The 24,877-nt window shown below is 37.6% G+C and overlaps 1 protein-coding gene across 3 annotated transcripts in view; it reads left to right on the plus strand.

Annotated features, from left to right (window-relative positions):
- NPHP1 (nephrocystin 1) overlaps positions 1 to 24,877 on the plus strand; it is a 59,690-nt gene that overhangs the window by 18,645 nt on the left and 16,168 nt on the right. For 2 of the 3 annotated variants that reach the window (XM_025994342.2, XM_072767164.1), the window contains 8 exons: positions 971 to 1,058; positions 2,738 to 2,832; positions 4,901 to 5,029; positions 13,614 to 13,688; positions 15,661 to 15,771; positions 17,222 to 17,304; positions 19,618 to 19,694; positions 20,638 to 20,737. In XM_025994342.2, coding sequence (XP_025850127.1) covers positions 971 to 1,058; positions 2,738 to 2,832; positions 4,901 to 5,029; positions 13,614 to 13,688; positions 15,661 to 15,771; positions 17,222 to 17,304; positions 19,618 to 19,694; positions 20,638 to 20,737 — 758 coding nt within the window. The remainder of the gene's footprint in view (positions 1 to 970; positions 1,059 to 2,737; positions 2,833 to 4,900; positions 5,030 to 13,613; positions 13,689 to 15,660; positions 15,772 to 17,221; positions 17,305 to 19,617; positions 19,695 to 20,637; positions 20,738 to 24,877) is intronic. The other variant, XM_025994344.2, reaches the window with a different exon arrangement.

Consider the following 24,877-nt stretch of genomic DNA (forward strand, 5'->3'; position numbering starts at 1 on the left):
TCGGATCTTAATCAGGGTACAGGGCATGGGAGGTACAGAGCATAAAATATATGGTTCTGGTTTAATAAGCCTATGCTCCAAGTAATATTTCTCCTTAGGCCTTTTTTTTAAGATTTTATTTTTATTTATTCATGAGAGACACAGAGAGAGAGGGAGGCAGAGACAGGCAGAGGGAGAAGCAGACTCCATGCAGGGAGCCCGACGTGGGACTCGATCCCGGGTCTCCAGGATCACACCCTGGGCTGAAGGCGGCTCTAAACCGCTGAGCCATCCGGGCTGCCCACCTTAGGCCTTTTCTATATGAAGAGTAGGGCTTTTGTAGGGCTTACAACTATCTCTTATTGATTCTGCCTGAATTTTCTACCATTTGGGTAAAGACTGATGTTAAATTTCAGTTAATATGAAAAATTCCAAAAAGCTCAAAAAAGTAAGAAATTATCCATATTCCTATCATATAAAAAAGTTATATAACAATATGAAAATCCACTCCTTCCCTCCCAAAAATAATCACCGCTCATTGTTTAGTAAATACCCTTTCTGACCTTTTACCCTACTTACTGCTAACATGGACATGCTCGTGTGTGTGTGTGTATGTACACACATACAAAAAAGTCATGAGTTCTTCAGTGTGTATCAGTTTATGATGTTAACTTAATGGTTACATGGCAGTGCATGTAGAGCGGGACAGGAATAGGGACATTTTAATGAAAGATGTGCAGGAAGCTCCTGGTCTGGAACACAGAGCTCTGCCCACTGGACTCTGAAGGGGGCTGTGTCCTTGGAAGAGCCTAGAATTCAGTGATGGATGGCATCCTTGGGAATTTGGGGTTAAATTGTGTATTTGCCCACTGAAGTCTGATGTTCATGTTTCCCTTTTTTGGGTTGTAGTTGCTATAGCAATAAGAGAAAATATTATGGAGATAGCATGAATGAAAACAAACAACTCCATTTTATCCTTTACTATCTTCAGCAGATAAACACTGTTGATGTGTTAACCACAATGGGAGCTATTCCTGCAGGATTCAGGCCTTCCACACTCTTCCAGCTTCTGGAGGAAGGTAATAGTTTCTGTGAGCCACCACATACTTGTAGTTAAGCAGTCAGGTTTTATGTCTACTTTTATTGTTTTAGCCAAAACAAGTTGTTTAAAAAGATGTTAAATATCACATCTCTTTGGTACTCATCTATTTCTTCATCCTTCTTTTTTTAAAAAATTTTTATTTATTTATGATAGTCACACAGAGAGAGAGAGAGGCAGAGACACAGGCAGAGGGAGAAGCAGGCTCCATGCACCAGGAGCCCAACGTGGGATTCGATCCTGGGTCTCCAGGATCACGCCCTGGGCCAAAGGCAGGCGCCAAACCTCTGCGCCACCCAGGGATCCCTATTTCTTCATCCTTCTTATGACAGTGGAGGAAGGACCCTGATCCTGTTAGATGCCAGTCTGTTTACCTGTGCTCTGGCTTCTAGCCCCTTTACCTTTTTTTTTTTTTTTAAGATTTATTTATTTATTTGACAGAGAGAGAGCACAAGCAGGTGGAGTGGCAAGCAGAGGGAGAGGGAGAAGCAGGCTCCCCGCCTCACTCGCAGGGCGCTTGATGCCAGTCTTGATCCCAGGACTCCGGGATCATGACCTGAGCTGAAGGCAGACGTTTATTGAACTAAGTCACCCAGGCGCCCCTGGACCCTCTGCTTTATTTCAAAAATATGACTTTTTAAAATATGAGCCTTTTCGTGTATCTTCAGCCCGCCCCCACTTCCAAAGCCTCCCTTTCTCTCCTTTTCTTCACAGAAAGACTTCTGAAAAATTATTATCCATTTGCATTTCTGTTTTCTTATTCATTCTTGATTTCTCCGTACTTAACAACATTTGTCATGAGCTTGTTACAGAGAAATGATGTTAGAGGAGGATCTCCTGTATATCCTGAGTTGTTGAATCGTCTGTTGTAAGGGCTGCTTTGAGGTTCCTTTGCTTGGAAGGCTGAGAAGAGCCTTCCCAGCCTTCCCTGAATGCCCAGCTCCTTCTCATCCTTTGCATCCCAGAAGTTTCCATCTACCCAGAGATGCCTTCTTTGAGTAATGTAGTTTCCCCATACACCCTTCCATTTCAGCACCCTCTATGGATATAAGTTAGTTTATAATTATTTTATTCTCTCATCTACTTATTTTTTGAAATTATTTCCCCTACTCAACTGTAAACTAATGAGGGCAGGGGCTGTATTTCTCTGATTCACCTGTGTATTTGCAGGTCCTAGCAGAGTACCTTGCACATAGTGGGAACTCAGAAAAGATTTCTCAAATGAATAAGTGATTTTATGATCAGCATTCTTCATAACTAAAGTATTGGGAAACAGTGTAACAATGGTTTTGTGTCAAGAAGTGAAATTAATAATTATGTATTTTTCTAAAAAGTGTTTACACATTTTCTGCATTTCATAATAATGTTTGAATGGATCATCTTCATCACAGGGCACATTATTGGCTTAAAGTCTTTAAGATCTTTCTTAAAGCTGCTTTAAGATCAGCTCTATGTGCTTCTATCTTTCCTTTTTCTACTGTTGTTCTTATGGGTAAATAAATCTCCATTGGCATATCTGTCTTAGAAAGCAAGTTCTTGGTAAGGAACTTGACATTTTGGATGCCTGTTTCCTAAATTTGTCGCATAACATCATACATTTTTGGCTTTGGATTTCATTCCTTTCTTTGTAAGAAAATAAAAGAAAAATTATTTTTTCAGGGAATCAGTTTCGAGCAAGTTACTTCTTACAACCAGAGCTCACTCCTTCACAACTAGCCTTCAGAGATCTAATGTGGGATGCTAAAACCGGCACTGTGAGTATGGTTGTTATCAGTAAAATTATACCTTTCCAGATTTTGTTATGGTTGTAAGGATACAAATAACTTGTAAATTGATTAATGTATTCTAGAAAATTAAAAAATTATTTCTGTATTTTAAACACTCAGTGATAGTTTCATTGCTAAGACAATGAAATGCTAAGACAATGAAACTGTTGCTTTCTTCTCCCATTGTTACAAAGGAAGTAATACTAGGTATCTCTCATACTCATTCTTTGCATCTATAAAAAAGGAAATGATAATAATACTAACATAGAGTTATTGTGACAAATTACATCGTGTGTGGAGGGCTTAGAACAGTGTCTGGCACATAATAACTCAGTAAATGTTAGCTGATATCAATAGTAGTAGTAGTAACTTTTTTTTATTAGGTAGGAATGAGGAAGTTGGAAGTCTTTTATGATTATAGTTTTTTTCAAAGGAGCTTAGAGTAAAAGATTCCTGGTATCCCGAGTACTTGAAGTAGGAAATACTCTTGATATTTAATTCTACTCTCCTCCTTTTAAGCAGATATGAACCACATTAGAGCACATCACTTCCCTTCCTGTTTACCTCCTGCCTTTTCTCCCTTTTTCTGTCAGAGTCTCAAGGGAAGAATAAGAGGACCAGTGTGGTCAGGTATTGTGGGGAGAGGTGGTATAAAATTTTCCCCTCTCAACCTGAACATTCCCTGGGACCTTCTTACTGTGAAGTATCTTTTATTACAAGTCAGTAAAAATGTTGTATTTGGTCTGCTTAGTGTACTAGTACTTGAATAAATGGCATTCAATTTTATGAATTTGTACCCAGAGAACTAAATATTTAGCTCTCATTTCTTTTTTTTTTTTTTTTAAGATTTTATTTATTTGAGAGACACAGAGAAAGTGGCAGAGACATAGGCAGAGGGAGAATCAGGCTCCCTGCGAAGAGCCTAATGTGGACTCGATCCCAAGACCCTGAGATCATGACCTGAGCTAAAGGCAGATGTTCAACCACTGAGCCACCCAGGTGCCCCTAGCTCTCATTTCTTAAATTAAAAATGTGACAAGCTGTTAGATATTGTCTTATTTTTTCAGTGATATAAAGTCTTTAAATGAAAAGGCTCATGACCATAAAGCATAATGTTAAGAGTTGAAGATATTTTTCAGGGATGCCTGCCTTCGGCCCAGGGCATGATCCTGGAGTCCTGGGTTTGAGTCCCACATCAGGCTTCCTGCATTGAGCCTACTTCTCCTCTGTCTGTGTCTCTCATAAGTAAATTAATAAAATCTTTAAAAAAAAAGTTGAAGATATTTTTCGATAAGAAACCTGAGTGCCACTTTATTGTACTTTATATAGTTCAGAAACTATACTTGTGAATTAGAACTGAAAAACCCTATCCAATGGTCAATGCATTCTCTATCAATGTATCTGTGAGAGGGATGCCTGGGTGGATCAGCAGTTGAGTGTCTGCTTTCGGCTTGGGGTGATCCCGGGGACCTGGGATGAAGTCCCACATCAGGCTCCCTGCATGGAGACTGCTTCTCCCTCTGCTTGTGTCTCTACCTCTCTCTCTCTCTCTCTGTCTCTCATGAATGAATAAAGTCTTAAAAGTGTATACATCTATGTAAGAAGCCAAGGAGCAGTTTAGGTAAATGCTTAGAATTAAAACAAAGAGGATCCAGCTGGATAATAGTAATGCCAGGTGTCATTGGTTATTATGCTGTGGTGACCTTCTACACTTACCCACATTGTATAAGAATGAGCTCTAAGAATGAACCTGGAACGCAGTGTTTCCATAGTTGAGTCATCCATTTTACCTGACTATACTGACTTTTTTCTTTATGATTTTTATGTATTTACCCCCAAAATGCAAATATTTCAAATATAAAGATTTCTGAAAAATTTATGTAAGGTTTTTATTTAAGTTGTGCAGACTATTGAAACTTTTTTGTGTACATTACTATATAATTTTCATCCTTTTTTATTCTGCATACATTTTAAGTATTTATAAAAGATGCTTTGAAAGTAAATTTGTCTTATAAGCCATAAAATAAACCTTTTTTCTAACTAATTTCTCTCTTAGATTAGATCAAGACCAAGTCGTGTTTCATTCATTCTGACTCTCTGGAGCTGTAAAATGATTCCTCTTCCAGGAACGAGCATCCAGGTTCTCAGTAGACATGTACGCCTGTGTCTATTTGATGGTAACAAGGTGAGCTTACTGAGGAGTAAATCAGTTCACATCAGTCTGGAGAAATGTTTTGTTAAAGCCACATAGTAAACATGTACTGCATGGGGTATGTCTGTTTCTCCTTCTCTCACTCTCTCAATTTCTCTCTCTCTTTGTATGTATGTGTATACTTATAAAATAATATGTGGTAGAATGCAAACCATAAGGGTTCTGATGACATAGGCTTAATTCCTGGCTCTTTCAGTTGCTAAGTGCATGATACTGGTAAATGTATCCCAATTAACTACTCTGAAGCCTTAGATTTCTCACTTACAAAAAAGGTACTGATGCCTATCTTCTAGTATTATATATAGTTAAGGTTTTGAGTGTACAGAGTATTGCATACCTATATAACATATACCCAAATCAAGATATAGAGCATTACCATCACCTTACAAAGTTTTTTTTTTTTTGTCCTTTTCCATTTTACTATTCCCTGACTCCTAAGAGGATATTTTTTACACAATACCAAGCAAAGAATCTAAATGACGCTTAAAAAATTAATTGATTTGCTTGTGAGATACAGCTTAAATACAGTGCTTAGCTAGAAATTTGTAGTTTTAACTGCATAAACTAGACAAGAAAAGAGATTTAAAATCAGTGAGCTACCAACTCTAAGCTACCAACTCAAGAGACTGGAAAAGGAATAACAACTTAAACCAGAAGGAAGTAGAATGGTGGAAATATTAGAGATAAGAGTGAAATTTAATGAAAAAAAAACTTAAATAAAACAAACCAAATTAAAAATGCCAAAAAAGAGTAGAATTTAAAGATATATAAAACAGATGAACAAGAGAGAAATTTTTAAAAGGCAAAAGTTTATTCTTTGGGAAGGTTAGTAAAATTGAAAAATGCCTCATAATCACTGATAAGGAAATTTTAAAAAGAAAGAAAAAGATAATGAACAATCAATATCTGATGTGAAAATGGAGACCTCACCACAGATCTACAGACATTAAAAAGATGATAAAGAGATATCATAAATATCCTTATGCCAATAAATTTGACAACATAGATAGATAAATTCCTTGAAACTGTCATTTACCAAAACTGACATAAGAAGAAATAGAAAAGTTATAACCTCTGTTTAAAAAATTGAAAATGTAATTAAATATCTTCCAACAAAGAAAACTCTAGGCCCAGATGGTTTCACTAGTGGATTTCTCCAAACATTTAAGCAAGAAATAACAACAATAGTACATAAACTCTTCCAAAGAACAGATAAAAAGAAAATGCTTCCCAACTCATTTTATAAGACCAGGAAAAACATGATACCAAAATATGACAAGACATCACAAGAAAGAAAAATTTTAAGACCAGTTTCCTTCATGAATATTGACACTAAAATTATAAACAAAATATTAGCAAATTGAATCTTGCAATATATTTAAAAAAACCTCCTAATTGGAGTTTGTTCCAAGAATTCAATTGTTTACACCTGTGTAACCAACATTGAATTAACACTTGAAAATAGATCATCGTAATTTGCCGTATTAACAGAACTAAAGTAGAAAAGTCATGTAATCATCTCGAGATATAGAAAAGGCATTTGACAAATTTCAACACCCATTCATGATTTTTTAAAAATTCTTAACAAACTAGGAACAGAAGGGAATGTCCTCAAATTGGTAAAAGGCAACAAGAGAAAACTAAAGCTGACATCATCACACCTTGTGGTGAAATTTTGAATGCTTTCCCCCTAAAATCAGTGACAAATCAAGGATGTCCAAGAAATAAAAAGATAACTCAATTTTTTAAATTGACATGACTTGAACAGACACTTAAATATACGAAAAACTAAGAGACACAAAAAGATATATATAACATATAAGAAGTCCTCAGGGAAATACAAGTTAAAACCACAGTGAGAGGGATCCAACCATATGTTATGTATAAGAAACCCTCCGTAAGTATAATAAATATAGGCAGGTTAAAAGTAGAAGGATGAAAAAGGTAGACCATTCAAAATATAGTAATATTCAGAACAAGGAAGATTACCAAGAATTGGTATACCTGGGTGGCTCAGAGGTTGAGCATCTGACTTTGGCTCAGGGCACAATCCCTGAGTCCTGGGATTGAGTCCCACATTGGGCTTCCTGCATGGGGCCTGCTTCTTCCTTTGCCTATGTCTCTGCCTTTCTCTCTCTGTCTCTGTCTCTGTCTCTTGTGAATAAATAAAATCTTTTTTAAAAAAGAGAGATGAAAGGAGAAACAAGCAAAGCCATAGTTATAGTTGAAAACCTTAACTTCTCTCTCAGTGATCTGTGGGACAAGCAGACAGAAAATTAGTAAGTATATAAGGGAATTAACACCATCTACAAACTGGATCTAATAGAAATTTGTGCAACAGTTCACCTAAAAATAATAAAATACTCATTCTTTCAAGTGCATATGGAACATTTATCAAGAGAGATTACCCTGAACAAATTAAAAGAATTGAAGTGATACAATGAATGGTCTTTGATTATGTAGAATTGAATTAGAAATCAGTCACAGAAAGATAACTGAAAAAATCCTTAAATACTTAGAAATTAATGGATTAAAAGACAGTTTCAAGGGAAATTAGAAAATAATTAGAACTAAACAAAAAATGAAAATGTGTCATATAATTTGTAGGTTGTTAATAAAGGATGACTGAGAGGGAAATTTACAGCACTACGTACATTAAAAAAGAACTTTCAGATTGACAGTCTAAGCTCCCTCCTGAGAAGGTGATGCTTGGGTTGAGATCTATGGATGAATAGGCCTTAAGAGGGTGAAGGGAAACGGGAAGTGTAAACCTGGCCAAAGGAGCAAAACAGGCAAGGGGCTTAGAGGGAAAGGACTTGGGGAAGGCCAGTGTGGCCAAGTGAGAGAACAAGAGGGAGTGTAGGATGGAATGAAATAGGAGACGTCAGGAAGGAGTATAGTGTAAAACACTAGATACACCATGATGTAAGGGAGTTTTGTCTTCATCCTAAAAACAGGGCAAGTCTTTGGAGGAAGTGATAATAGTTTAGATTTCTGCTTTAGGAATATCTCTGACTCTTCTTTGGAGATGAATTAGAAGGGGACCGACCAGAAGGGACATGAGTCGACCATTTAGAGGCTGTGACAGTGTGGTAGTCAAAGGGCAGCAAGCATCACCTCCAAAAAAACAAAATCTGGAGCCATTTGTCCCAGATTAACCCTAGTTACACCAGCTTGATGTAAGACACTGACCAAATTACTTGGCCTTGCTCTCTTTCCCCTTTCTTATCTGGCACACATCTCTTAGGGTCTGTGTGAGGATGAAATGAGTTAATATAATCAGTAAAACACTTAGAACATAGTAAAACATGTTAAGTGTGGCTAGATGAGATATGAGGCTAAGAACTTAAACTAGGGAAGTGGAGATGGATATGAGAACTATGGCCAAAGGGATATTTAGATTGTAAAAACCACAATTTAGTAATGCCTTGGAAATGGTGGGTGAGGAAGAGTGGGGTGTCAAACATGACATCTATCTGGATGGATGGCAGTGACATTCAATGAGATAGGGAGCTTTGAGAGCTGATCAGATTTGGAGGAATTTGTGGGTTTAGCTTAGCTCGTGCTGGGTATACTTCTAGCTCCCAATGCCTTTCTTTCTTTCTGTACTTTGTTTCTGTAATCCTCCCTCATTTCTACATACCCTGCACAAAGCCACCACTATTAATAAGCCAGTAGGTGTCATCGGTGACCAAGAAAAGATGAATTGCCTTCTTTGCTCAGATCTGATTTGATACTTTACCTCTCCCTATTCTCATATATGAGAACCTAAAGATTGGATTTTATTTAAATAACATATCGGAATAATAGAAGTGATTCATTTAAAAATAATAGAAGTGGGGACACCTGGGTAGCTCAAGTGGTTGAGTGTCTGCCTTTGACTCAGGTTGTGATCCTAGAGTTCCAGGATCGAGTCCCACATCAGGCTCCTCCATGGAGCCTGCTTCTCCTCCCTCTGCCTATGTCTCTGCCTCTCTCTGTGTCTCTCATGAATAAATAAATAAAATTAAAAAAAAATAATAGAAGTGAACTTATGTAACTAACTTATGTTGGATTTCCAGCTGACAAGTTTTAGAAGATACTTAATAGGTACACAAATACTCATTGCTATTTACCTAATAGTGCTTCCCTAATTACAAATAAAAAGCTTTATTGTTAAAACTCTATATTACTGAGAACCACATCAAAACACAGTCTTATATTTACTTCAACAATCAAGCGTAATTAAAAAAAAAAACAATCAAGCATAATTTATAAACCTCAAGAGAAAATCTGTTGTATTTACTCTTACTTTTACTCTTTTCATTGTTCTTCATTCCTGGTGTTCAAAGATTCTTTCTTAACATATCCTTTCTGTTTAAAGAATTCCCTTTAACCATTCTTCCTGTTGGCTACAAATTCTCTTAATTTTTCTTTATCCAAGGATGTCTGTTTCCCCTTCACTCCTGAAGAATATTTTCAATAGGTATGGAATTTTGGTTTGGCACTTTGTTTTTGTTTTTTTGTTTTTAGCATTTGAGAAATATTGTTTCACTTCCTTCTGTGGTTTCTGATGAGAAATCCACTGTCACTACAATTAGTGGCCTCTTATTGATTAATCTAGGTGTTATTTCTTCACTGCTTTCAAAATATATGTGTTTAATTTTTGTACTTGGGCATGGAATCCTTGGGTTTATCCTGTTTAAGATTTGCTCAGCTTATTAAACTGTAGATTTGTGTCCTTTGCCAAATTTGGGGATATTTTAGGCATTATTCTCTTGAATACTTTTCTAGCTCCAGACTCTTTTCTGGGACTCTGATGACATGAACTTGAGATCTTTTGTTGTAATCCCACCAGTTCCTGAAGCCCTGATTATTTTTTTCCATCGATTTTATCTTAGTTGTTCAGAGTGCATAATTTCTATTTTCCTATCTTCAGGCTCACTGATTCTTTTCTGTCTTTCTTATTCAGCATTTGAGTCTGTCCAATGAGTTGTGTTTGTGCACATGTGTGTTTTTTATTATGATTATTGTATTTTTCAATTCTATGATTTCCACTAGGTTCTTCATTTTTATCTTCTATTTCTTTGTTGAGATTTCCTTATTTCTTTCTTGAGACTTTGTATTTCTTTCTGTATTTTATTTTATTTTTAATTTTTATTTATTTATGATAGTCACAGAGAGAGAGAGAGGCAGAGACATAGGCAGAGGGAGAAGCAGGCTCCATGCACCGGGAGCCTGATGTGGGATTCGATCCCGGGTCTCCAGGATCGCGCCCTGGGCCAAAGGCAAGCGCCAAACCACTGCGCCACCCAGGGATCCCTCTTTCTGTATTTTAAATTTGTTTCAGACATGTCTGTAGTTGGCTTACTAAAGTATTTTTAGAAGTCCACTTTAAAATGCTTGTCAGGTACCATTAAAAAAATTTAAAAAATAAAAATAAAAATAAATAAAATGCTTGTCAGGTAATTCCAACATTTGTGTCATCTCAGTGTTAGTGTCTGTTGATTGTCTTCTCATTCACTTTGAGATTTTCCTGATTCATAGTATGATGAGTGGTTTTTTATTGTATCTTAGACAATATTGTATCTTAGACATTTTGGGTGTTAAGAATTTCTGGATCTTATTTTAACTTCCATTTTAGCAGGCCTCTGACACCATCCTGTCAATGGAAGGTAGGTGCCACCTACATTGGGCCCCAGCCTACTTAAAAAAAGTAAAATAAAAAATAAGATGAATCAAGAGATGGATAGATAGATGATAGATTATATATGTGATAAAGCAAGTATAGTAAAATGTTAATGGTAGAATCTAGTTGATGTGTATATGGGAGTTCACTGTATGTTTCTTTTAACTTGTCTGATATGTTTGACACATTTCAGAACTACCACCATTATATATTTCACCCTTTTAAAAAATACATCAAAAACCCTTAAGTACTCATTAAGAAATAATACACCAACTAATTACCCATCTGTTTTGCCAATAATAAGAGAAAATAGAGGGCAAGCCTAAATCTCACATTTCAAATCTTTCTTATATAATTAGACCATTATAATTTTTCAATTTGTTTACTTGTTTCCTTTTACATCTGTTTTATACTCCCATCTTCTTTTTATTGGAATTAGCAATATTAAAATATGAACTATTTCAAGTACAAAGCAATGTGCAAAGCATGACATAACAGACACCCATGGCCTTATCACCTAGTTCTATTGAAGCTCCCCAGTTTGTGATAGGTACTTTGACTTTTAAGATAAAAAATAATTGCTTTGCGCTCATATTTTTTGTAACCTTAAGACTTCTCTTTCTCTCTTTTTAAATATTTTATTTATTTATTCATGAGAGACACACAGAGAGAGGCAGAGACACAGGCAGAGGGAGAAGCAGGCTCCCTGGGAGGAGCCCGATGCAGGACTTGATCCCAGGACCCTGAGATCATGACCTGAGCTCAAGGCAGACACTCAACCACTGAGCCACCCAGGTGCCCCAAGACTTCTCTTTAAAAATAGTCTATTGGGGGCCTGGGTGTGGCTCAGTTGGTTAAGTATCTGCTTTCTGCTTGGGTCATGATCCCAGGGTCCTGGGATTGAGTCCCACATTGGGCTCCCCACAAGGAATCTGCTTCTCCCTCTGCCTAGGTCTCTGCTTATGTCCCTGCTCAGTGGGGAGCTTGCTTCTCCCTCTCTCTCTACCCCTACCCCCCTGCTCGTGCACATTCTCTCTCTCTCTCTCTCTCTCTCTCACTGTTGCTTTCTCTGTCTCAAATAAATAAAATCTTTTAAAAAATAAAAATAATAAAGAGTCTAATTAATTTAAAAATAAATGCTGCAAGCCCAACATGGGGCTTGACCTGGTGGCTTGATCCCAGGACCCCCCAGTCATGACCTGAGCTGAAGGCAGACACTTAACTGACTGAGCCACTCAAGTACCCCCAAATTTTTAATTTAATTTAAGTGATTTAAAGTTAAATTTAAATAGTTACATGTGTCTAGTGGTTACTGTATTGGACAGTACAGTTCTGGAAGATTTCTCTGTTCACTTCTTTATATTATCATTAACTTGTTTCTCCATTTACCTTCCTTCTGCCTTATTATTTCCTGAAAATTAGCTAGTTTGGGTAGCTATAATGAATTGGAATATTTTTCCTCTTATATTTTCTAATTGGTTATGATTGATGCATAGAAAGCTTTTGTCATCTGGAAGTTGATCATGTATCCCTAAAATTTACTGAAATTGCTTATCATATCTAGTACCTTTAAAATATAGTGTTACTTTTTATAGAGTCTCAGACTTTTTATGTGTACATTTGTATTGCCTGCAAATAAAGACAGTTTTGTCTCTCCCATTTTTATTTCATATCCTTTTGCTATCTTACTGTTTTGGCCAGGGACTACCAGAAGGACTGCCTTGTAGTCTTCTTGATTTACATGTAAATACATCTGAAAATTCACCAATAGGATATTTGTTACAAGTTGTTGATAGGTACCCTTTCTTAGGTTAATTCTCTTCTGCTCCAGGTTTTCATATTTACAAGTGAATGTTGAATTTTAGCAAATCATTTCCTGCATCTATTGAGATGATCATTTGATTTTTTTTCCTTTAATTTGTTAATGTAGTGTACCACAATAATGGATTTTCTGATATTGAGACATCCTGGGATAAACTCTTCTTGATTATAAACTTTTTATTTTATTTAAAAAGAAAACCATTGCTGAATTAGGTTCACTAATATTTATTTGGGATTTTTGCATTACTATTCATAAATAAAATAGGCTTATAACTTTCTTTGTGTTGTCCATATCTGGATTGAGTAAATAATATTAGATGAGCCTCATTTATTATAATACCCGTATATTTGGACTTACTTCTTTTATTGGTGTTGGTGTCTTTTCTGTTTATCATCTTTTTGCTTTTTTCTGTTTCTGTCATCTGTTGAAATATTGTTGTCTGTGTTCTGTTTTTTTCTACTTTTGGTTTGAAATCTATAGATTATATTTCCGTTATTTAAGTGGTTACTTTTCAATTTTTAACATACCTATTTAGCTATAACTTGTTCTCATAAATCTAAAATTATCCTGTATTTGTCTTCCTCCTTAACACAGCCACCTGGGTGGCTCAGCAGTTGAGCATCTGCCTTCGGCTCAGGGCCTGATCCCAGTATCCGGGATCAAGTCCCACATCGGGCTCCCTGCGAGGAGCCTGCTTCTCCCTCTGCCTGTATCTCTGTCTCTGTCTGTGTGTGTGTGTGTGTCTCTCATGAATAAATAGATAAAATCTTTAAAAAATAAAAAATAATTTTTTAAATTTTTATTTATTTTAGAGAGAAGGAGCAGGGGGAGGGGCAGAGAGAGATGGAGAGAAATCCCCAAGCAGACTACCACCACCACACACACACATACACACACACACTAAACATGAAGCCCAGGCCTTGATTCCAGGACCCTGAGATCATGACCTGAGCCCAAATCAAGAGTCAGATGCTTAGGCGACTGAGCCACCTAGGCACCCCTAGAAGTGGTGATGTTTTTAGAGAGCTCTCTACAGTATGATCTCATATAAGAAAATCTCATTTCAGGTTCTGAGCAACATTCATACAGTCAGAGCCACATGGCAATCTAAAAAGCCCAAAACATGGACCTTTTCTCCCCAGGTAAGGAATCTGCTAAGGGGAATGGAATAAAACATGAACATCTTTTACCTGTTAAGTGTTATGCAGTTTAATTTCTAAAGCAAAGCTGTCTATGTGTATCTCTCAAATAACATATTTATGTTAAGCACAAGATATATGGGGCCAGATTTGGATCTTTACATGATTTAATGTTCTTTGAGGACTTTGATAAAAATTACTTTTGTTTCTGACTCATCAGAGTTACAATTCTTATGAATCATCTTATTCAGTGGATTTTGGGGTTCAATTCTAGGAAATGCCCTCTGATGAAAATGAAAACAAAAAGATAAATTTAGGAAGTGTTTTTCACAAATGAAATCAACTGTGCTAATGAGAGCTGTGCTTTCTTCAGATGAAATCAAGGGTGACGCCCGGGGCTGGTACTTTACACCCAGGCACTGTCAAGCCTGGAACAAGAAAAGACTGGAATGAGGTTAGGTGGGTTCAAACCACTGAGTCCCTATGACATAGATGTTAGTGAACATGAAGATTTTATATCTTGATGTTCTTGTTATAATATTGTCTATATTTATTTTACTTTACTTTCTTCCTGCCTCATAAATTTCGTTATTCTAGTATTCACTTCTCATAACTAATTCCTTTGGGGCACTGCCCCCTAAAAATCCTCCATTAACCTTTCTCTTACTGCATCTGAAGATCTTCAAGCAATAGGGGTTTGAGAAGAGGACACAGGGCATTGAGGAGACCCAGCCACCTGGCTTGTGTGCTGCATGTACCCATGCTTGGCTTTAGCACATCTGAAAGTCTAGTTTGATCTTTTATTTTTATATTTTTTTTAATTTTTATTTATTTATGATAGTCAGAGAGAGAGAGAGAGAGAGAGAGAGAGGCAGAGACACAGGCAGAGGGAGAAGCAGGCTCCATGCACCGGGAGCCCGACGTGGGATTCGATCCCGGGTCTCCAGGATCGCGCCCTGGGTCAAAGGCAGACGCTAAACCGCTGCGCCACCCAGGGATCCCTAGTTTGATCTTTTAAATGCCCTACTGCTTGTATTTTGGCACAACATTTCACAGTTCTGATGTTGCATTTCTATGTACATGAAGCATTTAGGGTCGAACTTTCTAATTTTTCTGGATATGAAGACAAACTGGAAGAATAAATAAATTATTCCTTTGTTGACTGAAATTAAGCATCTGCTAGGAGTGAAATTCTTCCTAGGCACTGTGGGAACTTACATGTTGGTAGAGAAGAAACATAGACAGGTATAATAACAATAGCCTGTGTTTATGAAGCTCTGTCCATGTGCCAGCATGGTGGTAGGTCTTCTCCTGGGCATTATCTAATTTAGTCCTTAGAATAGCCCTGTTGGTGTGGGGGTCCTGTTGATATCCACCACCAGGGCAGAATGTAATGGTTGAGGAACTCCCAAGTACTGTGGAAGCACAGAGGAAGGTGAAATTAATTATGGCCCTTAAGCTCAGGGACGGTTTTGTAGAAGAGAAACTACTAGACTTGGAGGGTTGGGGAGGATTTTATAGGCAAGGCAGAGGGGTGTGGTTATCCAGAGAAAGGAAAAGAAATGAGCAAAAGAGAAAGGAAAATTTACAAGGCACGCCTCAGAAAAGTTGAGCAAATGTGTGTATAAAGTCTTTAATTTTAGCTCTATTTACAAAAAAACAATGGTTAATATAAATACCTTGTTTTATATGCAAACTATTTTTATAAAACCTCTGAGGACCTAGGTACACTACTATTTTCACATTACTCTAATGGAAGACTAAGTGGAGGCAAAGGTATTTCCCTCAAAACAAAACTTAAATTTTTTAACTTGAAATCATTGGTGTAGATGGGTCCAATCCATCTGCTTTCTGTTTCCTTTAAAAGATTATTATTACAATGGAAAAGTATAAACTATGTACAGATGAGTAGAGTTGAAACCTCCCTCCCATTTGTATTAGTTACTTAGTTTTCTTTATTGTTTATTTATTTCAGGTTACTGGCATCTTGCCCTGCTTGCTTGATGGTGATTGTTTTATCAGATCCAATTCTTCATCCCCAGATCTTGGAATATTATTTGAACTTGGAATTTCTTATATTCGAAATGTATGTCAGTTGAAAGAGAAAACCTTCTAACGTATCAGTTAAAGAGAAGTTTAAAAAAAGTTATTAAAAATTATTTACAAGTAAAATAATTGAGGTTTTCATATATAATAGAATTTTAATCTCTTGAGGAATGGGAATGGTTCTAATTTATATATAGTGCTGCTTTGTCAATAGCATTTATAATAAAAGTATATTTGTTTATATTTATAGCTTGAATGAACTCCAATGCATTTAAAGAATGAAGACTTGAAAAGGATGAGAGTTTGTAGAAAGTGATAAAAGATGTTCAGTTACATTCCAGCAGTGTTTTAGCTCTGTCCTACAGGGTCAGGGTATACTTAAGCTTGTGGCTGATGGTTCTAATTAGGTGACTTGTTGAGTGATAATATTTTATAAAGGGAGCTCCAGAAACTTGGATTAACTCATGTCATATAAACAATTAAACCAGTGGGTGTGGGTCTGTGATAGTAATTTATTTATTTTTATTTTATTCAGTCTTTTCTTTCAATTCCAGTATAATTAACATACAGTGTTATATTAGTTTAAGGTGTACAATATAGTGATTCAGCAGTGCTGTACATTGCTGAGTGCTCGTCATGATAAATGTGCTCTTAGTCATCTTTACCTATTTGACATGATAGTAATTTAAATGTCCCTACAATCTAATAATATCTTGGTAGGTGTAGTATATATACTTGGCCTCAAGGTGACTCAGAGAACCAACTGCTGTTAATAGTATTACATCATCCTTTCTTTTTTTTTTTTTTTTAAAGATTTTATTTATTTATTCATGAGAGACACAGAGTGAGAGAGAGAAAGGCAGAGACACAGGCAGAGGGAGAAGCAGGCTCCATGCAGGGAGTCTGACGTGGGACTTGATCCCGGGTCTCCAGGATCACACCCTGGACGGGAGGCAGAGCTAAATCGCTGAGCCACCTGGGCTGCCACTTTCATTTCTTCAAGTCAGATGCATCCATTTGTGTTGTGGGACAGGAGAAGGGAGCAGGGCCCCAAGCAAGTCCCCAGGGCCTTTAGCAGTTGATTGATAGAGGTAAAGTCTGACCCATGATTAAAAAATTAAAAATTATTTAATTCGTGCATTGCATCTCTCACTGAGACAAAGCTGCATAAATCGCATGTAGTACTTATGTGGTTTAGATCATTTCACAAAATATTTATATCATTGAAACAATAGCAACAGTTGTGACATCATTAGATTTAAGGCATTTTCAAAAGTAATTTAACAAGAAAGGATTTTCACTTTACATACTTCCTTAGCCATCTGGCATGCCAGGAAAATGGGACCGACTGTGTTTCACTTTATTTTCTTGTGAAGAATTTTTTCGTTCTAAAAGCGAATGCTAATTTTGTTCCCTTTAAAGGACCAGTTATGTGCTTTTAAATTTGGCTGATTCAGACATTAAGTTTTGTATGCCCATTTATTTCCTAGTCAACTGGTGAAAGAGGAGAATTAAGTTGTGGCTGGGTGTTTCTTAAACTTTTTGATGCCAGTGGAATTCCTATTCCAGCAAAGTAAGTTGTGTATATATTCCTTCCAAATGAATAATTTTGTAGAAATTCATTATTTAGAATCTGGATATCTCAGGTTTGCAGAGCGTGTATTCTGTTAGCATTTCAAAAACTTGGGGCAAGAGGGCTTTCAATGTTGATTTTAATGTTCTTTGAGGTGGTATATGAAAACAGCATGTACAGGGTCATCTTAGAGAGGAAGAAATGCCACATATAGAACAGTTATTTTTAAAAATGTTTCCTCAGGGGCGCCTGGATGGCTCAGGTTAGTTGAGCATCCAATTCTTGGTTCCGGCTTAGATGGAGGCCTGCCTTGGGCTCTGTGCTCAGTGGGATTCTCTCTCTCCCTCTCCCTCTGCTCTTTCCCCACTCCTGTTCTCTCTCTCTCTGTCTCTTTCTCTCAAAGAAAGGAAAGGAAAAGAAAGGAAAGGAAAGGAAAGGAAAGGAAAGGAAAGGAAAGGAAAGGAAAGGAAAGGAAAGGAAAGGAAAAAGAAAGAAAGAAAAAGAGTTTACCTCTGCTGAGAATATTTTTCAGTAACTTTCTATGGTATTAGCACATTCCACAGTGCTAAAACAGAACCTGATTCTCTCCAGAGTGGGAAAGCTAAGTCCAAGATCCCCAGGTCCTCTGTGACTCTACTTTTCTCCTATAGGGGACACGCCAAAATCCTAATAGCAGTTACTGTAAATGAATTTAAAACTGAAGACCAAAAAGCAGATGGGTACCAAATATTTGCAATATAAACATCATAGTCAGATTATTATCCCTGATATAAAATGGGCTTTCAGAAATGAGAAAAAGACAATTCAGATTTTTAAATGGGTGCACACACAAAAATCTAAGTCTAAGATATAAACAAGAAATTAACTGAAGAGATACTGTTGGGCAGGCATCAGGATGGTGATTATGATCCAGGGTTTGGAATTCTACAATTCAGGGCTCTGGTCCTGGCTCTGTCTGTGTAATTAAGCCAAGTTCCAGGTTCTTTGCCTGTACAAGCCCCAATTTCCTCTATCTTAAAAGGGGAGAGTATAACAGTTCCTACCCCCAAAGGGTTATTCTGAGGATTAATTCAGATAATGCTCCCTGCCATCTGTGACTTCTGCTTACACTCCAGGGATGGGTATGGCTTCTCTACCACAGGGCAGAGGTCAAAGTCCAGACTCCACTTGTCCTCCTCTAACATCAGCCCAGTGATAGGGGAAGGGGCACACCCTCTGAGAATGTAATAGTCCAGGCTTCTTGTGATTTAAATTTGTTTTGTTTTGTTTTTAAGAATGTCTAGGTTGTCCCTAGTGGGACAGCTGTCCCTAGTGGGAGAGAAAAGGGGATCTTCTCCATCTTTCCAAAAGTGAAGTCATAGCTATTTTTCTAAATGAGGTAGAAGCCTATGTATTGATATAGAAACATTTCCAATGTATATTATTATATGGAAAAAAGCAAGCCGCAGGATAGTATGTGTACTGTGGCTCCACTTTTGTTCATAAAATTTGTATTTGTGTGCATATATGGGCAGGTTCATGTAAAATGTTCCCAGAGGTTGCCTCTGAGGAGCAGAACTAGGGAGTTAATGCAGCGGGATTAAAGAGGGCTTTTATCTTCTACTTTCTACATTTAGGCAATATGCAACTTTAAAAGAAAATGTGTCAGTTTTGAGATTTACTATGTATATATATTTGTTTGCATTTGCAAAGAAGAAGGTAGGGCCTTTCCAGACTAGAGGGGATGGGTTGGGGAGGGATGTTTTGTTTTGTTTTTTTGTTTTTTTTTTAAGATTTTATTTGAGAGAGAGAGAGAGAGAGAGAGAGCTCGTGCATGTGAGGGGGCAAAGGGGAGAGGCAGAGGGAAATGGAGAAGCAGACTCTTCCCCCTGAGCCAGGAGCCTGACTCAACTCAGAGCCTAGTCCTGGGACCCCAAGATCATGACCCAAGCTGAAGGCAGATACTTAACTGAGCCACCCAGGCTCCCTGTTTCGTTTTTTACTTATCATTTCTACGCTGTATAAACATTTGAAAAATACATTTAAAAATACATCATTAATGCGTTCATTAATGTAAGTCATTAAATCAAAACACTTTGATGGCGTCAATTAATTTTTCCATTTTAATGGGGAACAATGTATTTTCTACAGTTCAAAGTTAAGAAGGAAACTTTATTTACTGAGATAACACCTCACAGAAGAATCAACAACTTTCATTCTCATTTAGCAATGAGACAAATAAAATGTCTGGGAATGTATCTGTGCTAAAAAATATTTCACTCCTGATTTCAATGTTCAAAATGGAAACACATGGTTTTTCCTATTCTTTTGTAGAACATATGAACTATTCTTGAATGGTGGCACCCCTTATGAAAAAGGTGTTGAAGTGGACCCTTCGGTATCCAGAAGAGGTATGACTCTTAGGCATTGCTTTCTCTCCTTTCCTTAAAAAGTAAACAGAATAAGCACCAGCAAAGAGAGCTATATGCTAATAAGCATAACATTCTTCACTTGAATTCACATTTTTAAAAATAAGTCATTTGATAGTAAAATCCTAATCATTTTTACTAAGTGCTTATTTTCTTGGCAGCACACATGAGACTCTAATGTAGGAAATCAGAAAGCATGGGGTCTGTTCATTAATGCCTTCTTGAACACTGAACTGATACTTGTGACCGCCACAGAAATAATGAAATAGTCTAATTCCCAGGTTGGCTATTGCTAGACATTTCATTTTTTTTTTTTTGCTAGACATTTCAAATTGTGAAATACACTCTGAGTTCCTTCACAAATATTGAGCATCTTTTAATATATTCACTGACCAGGCACTGTGCTAGATAGATAATGGGGAAATGGAGAGTAAGACAGATATATTCCTTGACACATGGATCCTGAGCTCAGCTCCTGACAGATGTAGAACACATAGCATGCTGCTGCCCTAGCAATGCCAGTACCACCTTCTTGGAACAGGAAAGGGTTTGGGACCTGGGAAGCAATTGGTTATACCTGGAGTCAGGCATGCTTTTTTTTTTTTTTTTTTTTTTTTTTTTTTTTTTTTTAGGCATGCTTTTTAAACTGCTTTTCCTTTAATAATCTGGCAGCATTGCTGTCAAAGCATCTGATTTAGCAGCAGCTCGAGGGGCCAATCAGGTATGCATAGGGGGGTCAGTAGGCTTTAATGCCATGCTTTATTTCTTTCTCAGCTCATTTAGGGTATGTGAGGTACCCCTGCTTTTCATACAATTATTATTTTTAACCAAAATCTTTGTTGTATTATAGAGAGCAATTTATTTTATTATATTCACTGTCTCAAGCATTTCAAGTTTTGACATTTATTTTTGATTTTTTTTTAAGCATATGGGAGTGTTTTCCATCAGATGATGACAATGAGGAGGCAGCCTCAACTCCTAGTAAAGCTGAGATCTTTGAACAGGAGATCAAGAGACTTGCTGAGGTTGGTACCTGATTAACTTGAGGCTCTTCAATGTTTGTAGACTATCTCTGCTTTTGACTTCTTCTCCTACTTGGTCATCTTTTGTCGGGTTTTTCCTCATTAATTCATCTGCCAAGGATCAGCAGGGAAATGGAATGGTAGGAAAATTCAAATCAGCTTATTCTTTTGTTTACTAGTTAGCTTGAGTAATACATTTGGTCAGAAATAGTAGGGAAACTTGGCTAAATCAGGCTTGCCATCCATGATCCTATTGTCCCAGAACTTTTTTTTTTTAATATTAGGTTAGTTGAGGTATAATTTACATGTAATAAAACTTACCTGGTTCTCTGGTTGACTTATTTTGCTTAGCATAATACCCTCTAGTTTCATTTTTTTGATGGCTAAGTAGCATTCTGTATGTATATGGAATATGTATATATGTATCACATCTTTATCCATTCATCTGTCAATGGACGTCTGGACTCTTTACACAGTTTGACTATTGCAGATAGTGCTGCTATAAACATTAGGGTGCAGGTGCCCCTTCAAATCAGCATTTTTGTATCCTTTGTATAATACCCAGTAGTACAATTGCTGGGTCTTAGGGCAGTTCTATTTTTAACTTTTTGAGGAACCTCCGTACTGTTTTCCAGAGTGGCTGCACTGTTTGCATTCCCACCAACAATAAAAAGGGTTCTCCTTTCTCTGCATCCTCGCCAACATCTGTCGTTTCCTGACTTTTTAATTTTAGCCATTCCGACCAGAGGTGGTTTTGATTTGTATTTCCCTGATGCCAAGTGATGTTCAGCTTTTTTCCTGAATCTGTTGGCCATTTGTACTTCCCAGCAGCTTTGCCTTTTCCAGAATGTTCTACAAATGGAGTCATTTGTGTGTAGTCTACTGAGTCTGGCTACCTACACCCAGCATACTACTGCATTTGAGAGTCATCCATGCCATTGCATGTAGTAGAAGTTTGTTCTTTTTTGTTCTAGATAGTATTCCATTTGTTGGATATACCTTTTTTTTTTTTTAAGATTTTATTTATTTATTCATAGAGATGCAGAGAGAGAGAGAGAGAGAGAGAGAGAGTAGCAGAGACACAGGCAGAGGGAGAAGCAGGCTCCATGCAGAGAGCCTGACGCGGGACTCAATCCAGGGTCTCCGGGATCACGCCCTGGGCTACAGGCGGCGCTAAACCGCTGCGCCACTGGGGCTGCCCTGTTGGATATACCTTAATGTGTTTATCCATTCACTAACTGATGGACATCTGGGTTGTTTCTAAGTTGGGCAATTATGAATAAAGCCACTCTAAATATTTGCATATAAGTTTTTTATGGGTAGCTATGTGGCTTTATTTCTCAGAGGTATAAATACATAGGAGCAGGATTGCTGGGTAATCTGGTGTCTTTCTAATTTTATGAGAAACTGCCAAACAGTTTTCTGAAATTGCTATAGCATTTTACACTCCCAGCAGCAATGTATGAAAGTTCCAGCTACTCATGTTCTTGGTATTACCTGTTTTTTTTTTTTCTATTTTGGCCATTTTAATAAGTGAGTAATGGTATCTCATGGTGATTTTAATTTGCATTTTCTTCAGGAAGCTTTTTAAAATTTATTATACTTTTCAGTTAATTTTCTTTTATTGATTTACAGAGCTCTTTTAGATTTTTTTATTCCAGTATAATTAACATACAGTGTTATATTTTTTCAGGTGTACAATACAGTAGTTTAACAATTTCATACATTACTCAGTGCTCATCACACTGAGTGTACTCTTAATCCCTTCACCTATTTCAAGGAACTTTTACTCTAGTGGGTTCCCAGATCTATCACCTTCTAACTCAGTAATCTCTTGGACAAGTCATTTAACTATCTTTCTTAAGATCCCAAAGAACATATCAACCCCATGAAACTACAATGAGGTTTAATGAAAAGAAAGTATATAAAACATCTAGATTATTTTTATAGTATATGGCACATAGTAAAACACAATAAGTATTAACTATAATTATTTACTATTATTATCATATGTATACATAAACGCAAATATAATTCTAGGTCCATGGTGCTATGTCATAAAATTTGTTTAAGTGAAGATGTGCTATGTAGCTAATGATATCAGGAGGATTTGAAATAGTCTTTGAAGGATTGGAGAGATGTACACATGTGAAGATGGGAAGCTATAGAGAAAAGGAACCTAGCACAGAGAGCATATGGTGGATGAGAGAGTGGAAAGGAGGAGCAGTGCCTAGAAACAGAAACTGATGAAGCTGACCTGTTCCACCACGACCTGCTTCTTGCTTGCTCATTACCAAGAAACAGAGTAATAGGATGAAAACTTGGCATAGCCTCCTAAAATGTTGCTTTTCTTGTTCTGGATCATGCCCTTAGTTTAAATACTCCTCATTCTTATATCTGATACTTAAGTGTGATTTATAATTCTAGTATTAACAGTTAAATCTTTCAATAGCCTTAATGATGTGTTCATGGGTATTACTCATTCTCTTGACTCCCCCCCCCCCCCGGATGTTTATAGCACTTATAAATTTCCTTTTTCACCAATCTTTCCTTGGAAAATAGTTATTTTTCAAGATTTAAAAAAAAAAAAAAAAAGAAGCAGCAGCACAGTAGCAGTCTTTGTAAAAGAAAAGCCATAATCCTGTTTGGCTTCATTCTTCTGCTTCTTCAGCCTCCCACTCCTCATCTCATTGGTAAGCCTCCAGGAGTCCCCAAGTACTCCCAAGTGTGTCTTTCAAGCACAACTCTTAATAGTGTTGCTTTGGCCCCAGATACTGGTTCCAAGATACTTTTTACAATCTAGAGATCAGGTATGACTGGGTGGTGCAGAGGTCAGGTAGGCAGGCCCATGCTTCCAAAGCAGTGAGTGTTATGCATACTGGTTCTCAAAGAAGGGTCCTGAGTCCTTGCCCTCCAGACCCCAGGAACTGAGGTGTGCTTGTTTGATCACAGCATATACGAGGCACCGGAAAAATGTTTGCTAAAGAACTTCAAAGTAGGAATCTGCCTGTTAGTGTAAAAGTGTACTTCAGACGTCTGCTCTGCCTCCTGCTGTCCCTAAAGTTCCCTCACCTTGTCTTGGGGTGTGCTCTTCTCTCCTCCCAGAGCCCAGGGGGGGACCTGTCTTGAATTGCCACTCCACTTTGCATGACCCAGAAGTGTGTATGCCTGGTAGTGTCGAGTATGGACTGAGGCAACCCTCCAGTGCAGCCGAGGTTCAGGCTGGCTCTCACAGAGACCAGGCCATGGGCTCAGAGAATCTAGAGGCCCCATGCCTCACTGCAGAGCCCATGGGCTGTGGTGCGAGGGCTGTGCTGTAGGTCCACAGTGAGAGGCTGGGCACCAGCATGGACAATTTTGGGTATCTCTGCCCTGAGCCTGCACACCCTGGAGGGTAGAGACTGAGGCAGGACTGATCCATCTCAGCCCCCTCTCCTCCCCTGACTGCCTCCTTCAAAAGTACATCCCACCTCTCTCCCCACCCTCCCTTGCTTAAGAACTTCACCTTTGTTTGGCCAGAATCCTCTGCTTGAAGGAGAAAGGACAGAGGCTTTTAACATTATGCCAAGGGACATACAACAATGTGTACAGACCCAAGGATGGGAAGCCCACTGAGAGTTTGCCTTCCCACCCATTTTTACCCAGTGCCCGTGCTAGCTGGCTTCACACTGCCCTTTCACCAACCAGCAGTCTCACGTGTGTATGCCTTTGGATGTCTGAAGACCTGCAAAAATGCAAATTAATCCATGTAGACTTGTCTCCTTTATTTTTTTTTTTAAGATTTATTTATTTGAGACAGAGAAAGAAAATGAGTTGGAGGGGAGGGGTAGAGGGAGAAGGAGAAGCAAATTACCTGGTGAGCAAGGAACCCAATGAGGGGCTGGATCTTGGGACCATGACCTGAGCCCAAGGCAGGTGCTTAACTGACTGAGCCACCCAGGTGCCCCAGTTTGTCTCCTTTACTAAAGAAACAGCACCAGAATCCTGCCCATGGGACTTCTTTTGTGGAGACAGTTGTAATCATGGTGACCCTCTTGGCATGAGGCAAATAAGGGAACACATAGAATCCTTCAGTTTCACCGAGACTTGCCTTTCTAATTTTGGAGCTATTTTTCAATGTTTTTTTTTTTATATATCTTGATA

The sequence above is a fragment of the Vulpes vulpes genome, chromosome 8 (genome assembly GCF_048418805.1).
Source record: "Vulpes vulpes isolate BD-2025 chromosome 8, VulVul3, whole genome shotgun sequence".
NCBI lineage: Eukaryota > Metazoa > Chordata > Mammalia > Carnivora > Canidae > Vulpes > Vulpes vulpes.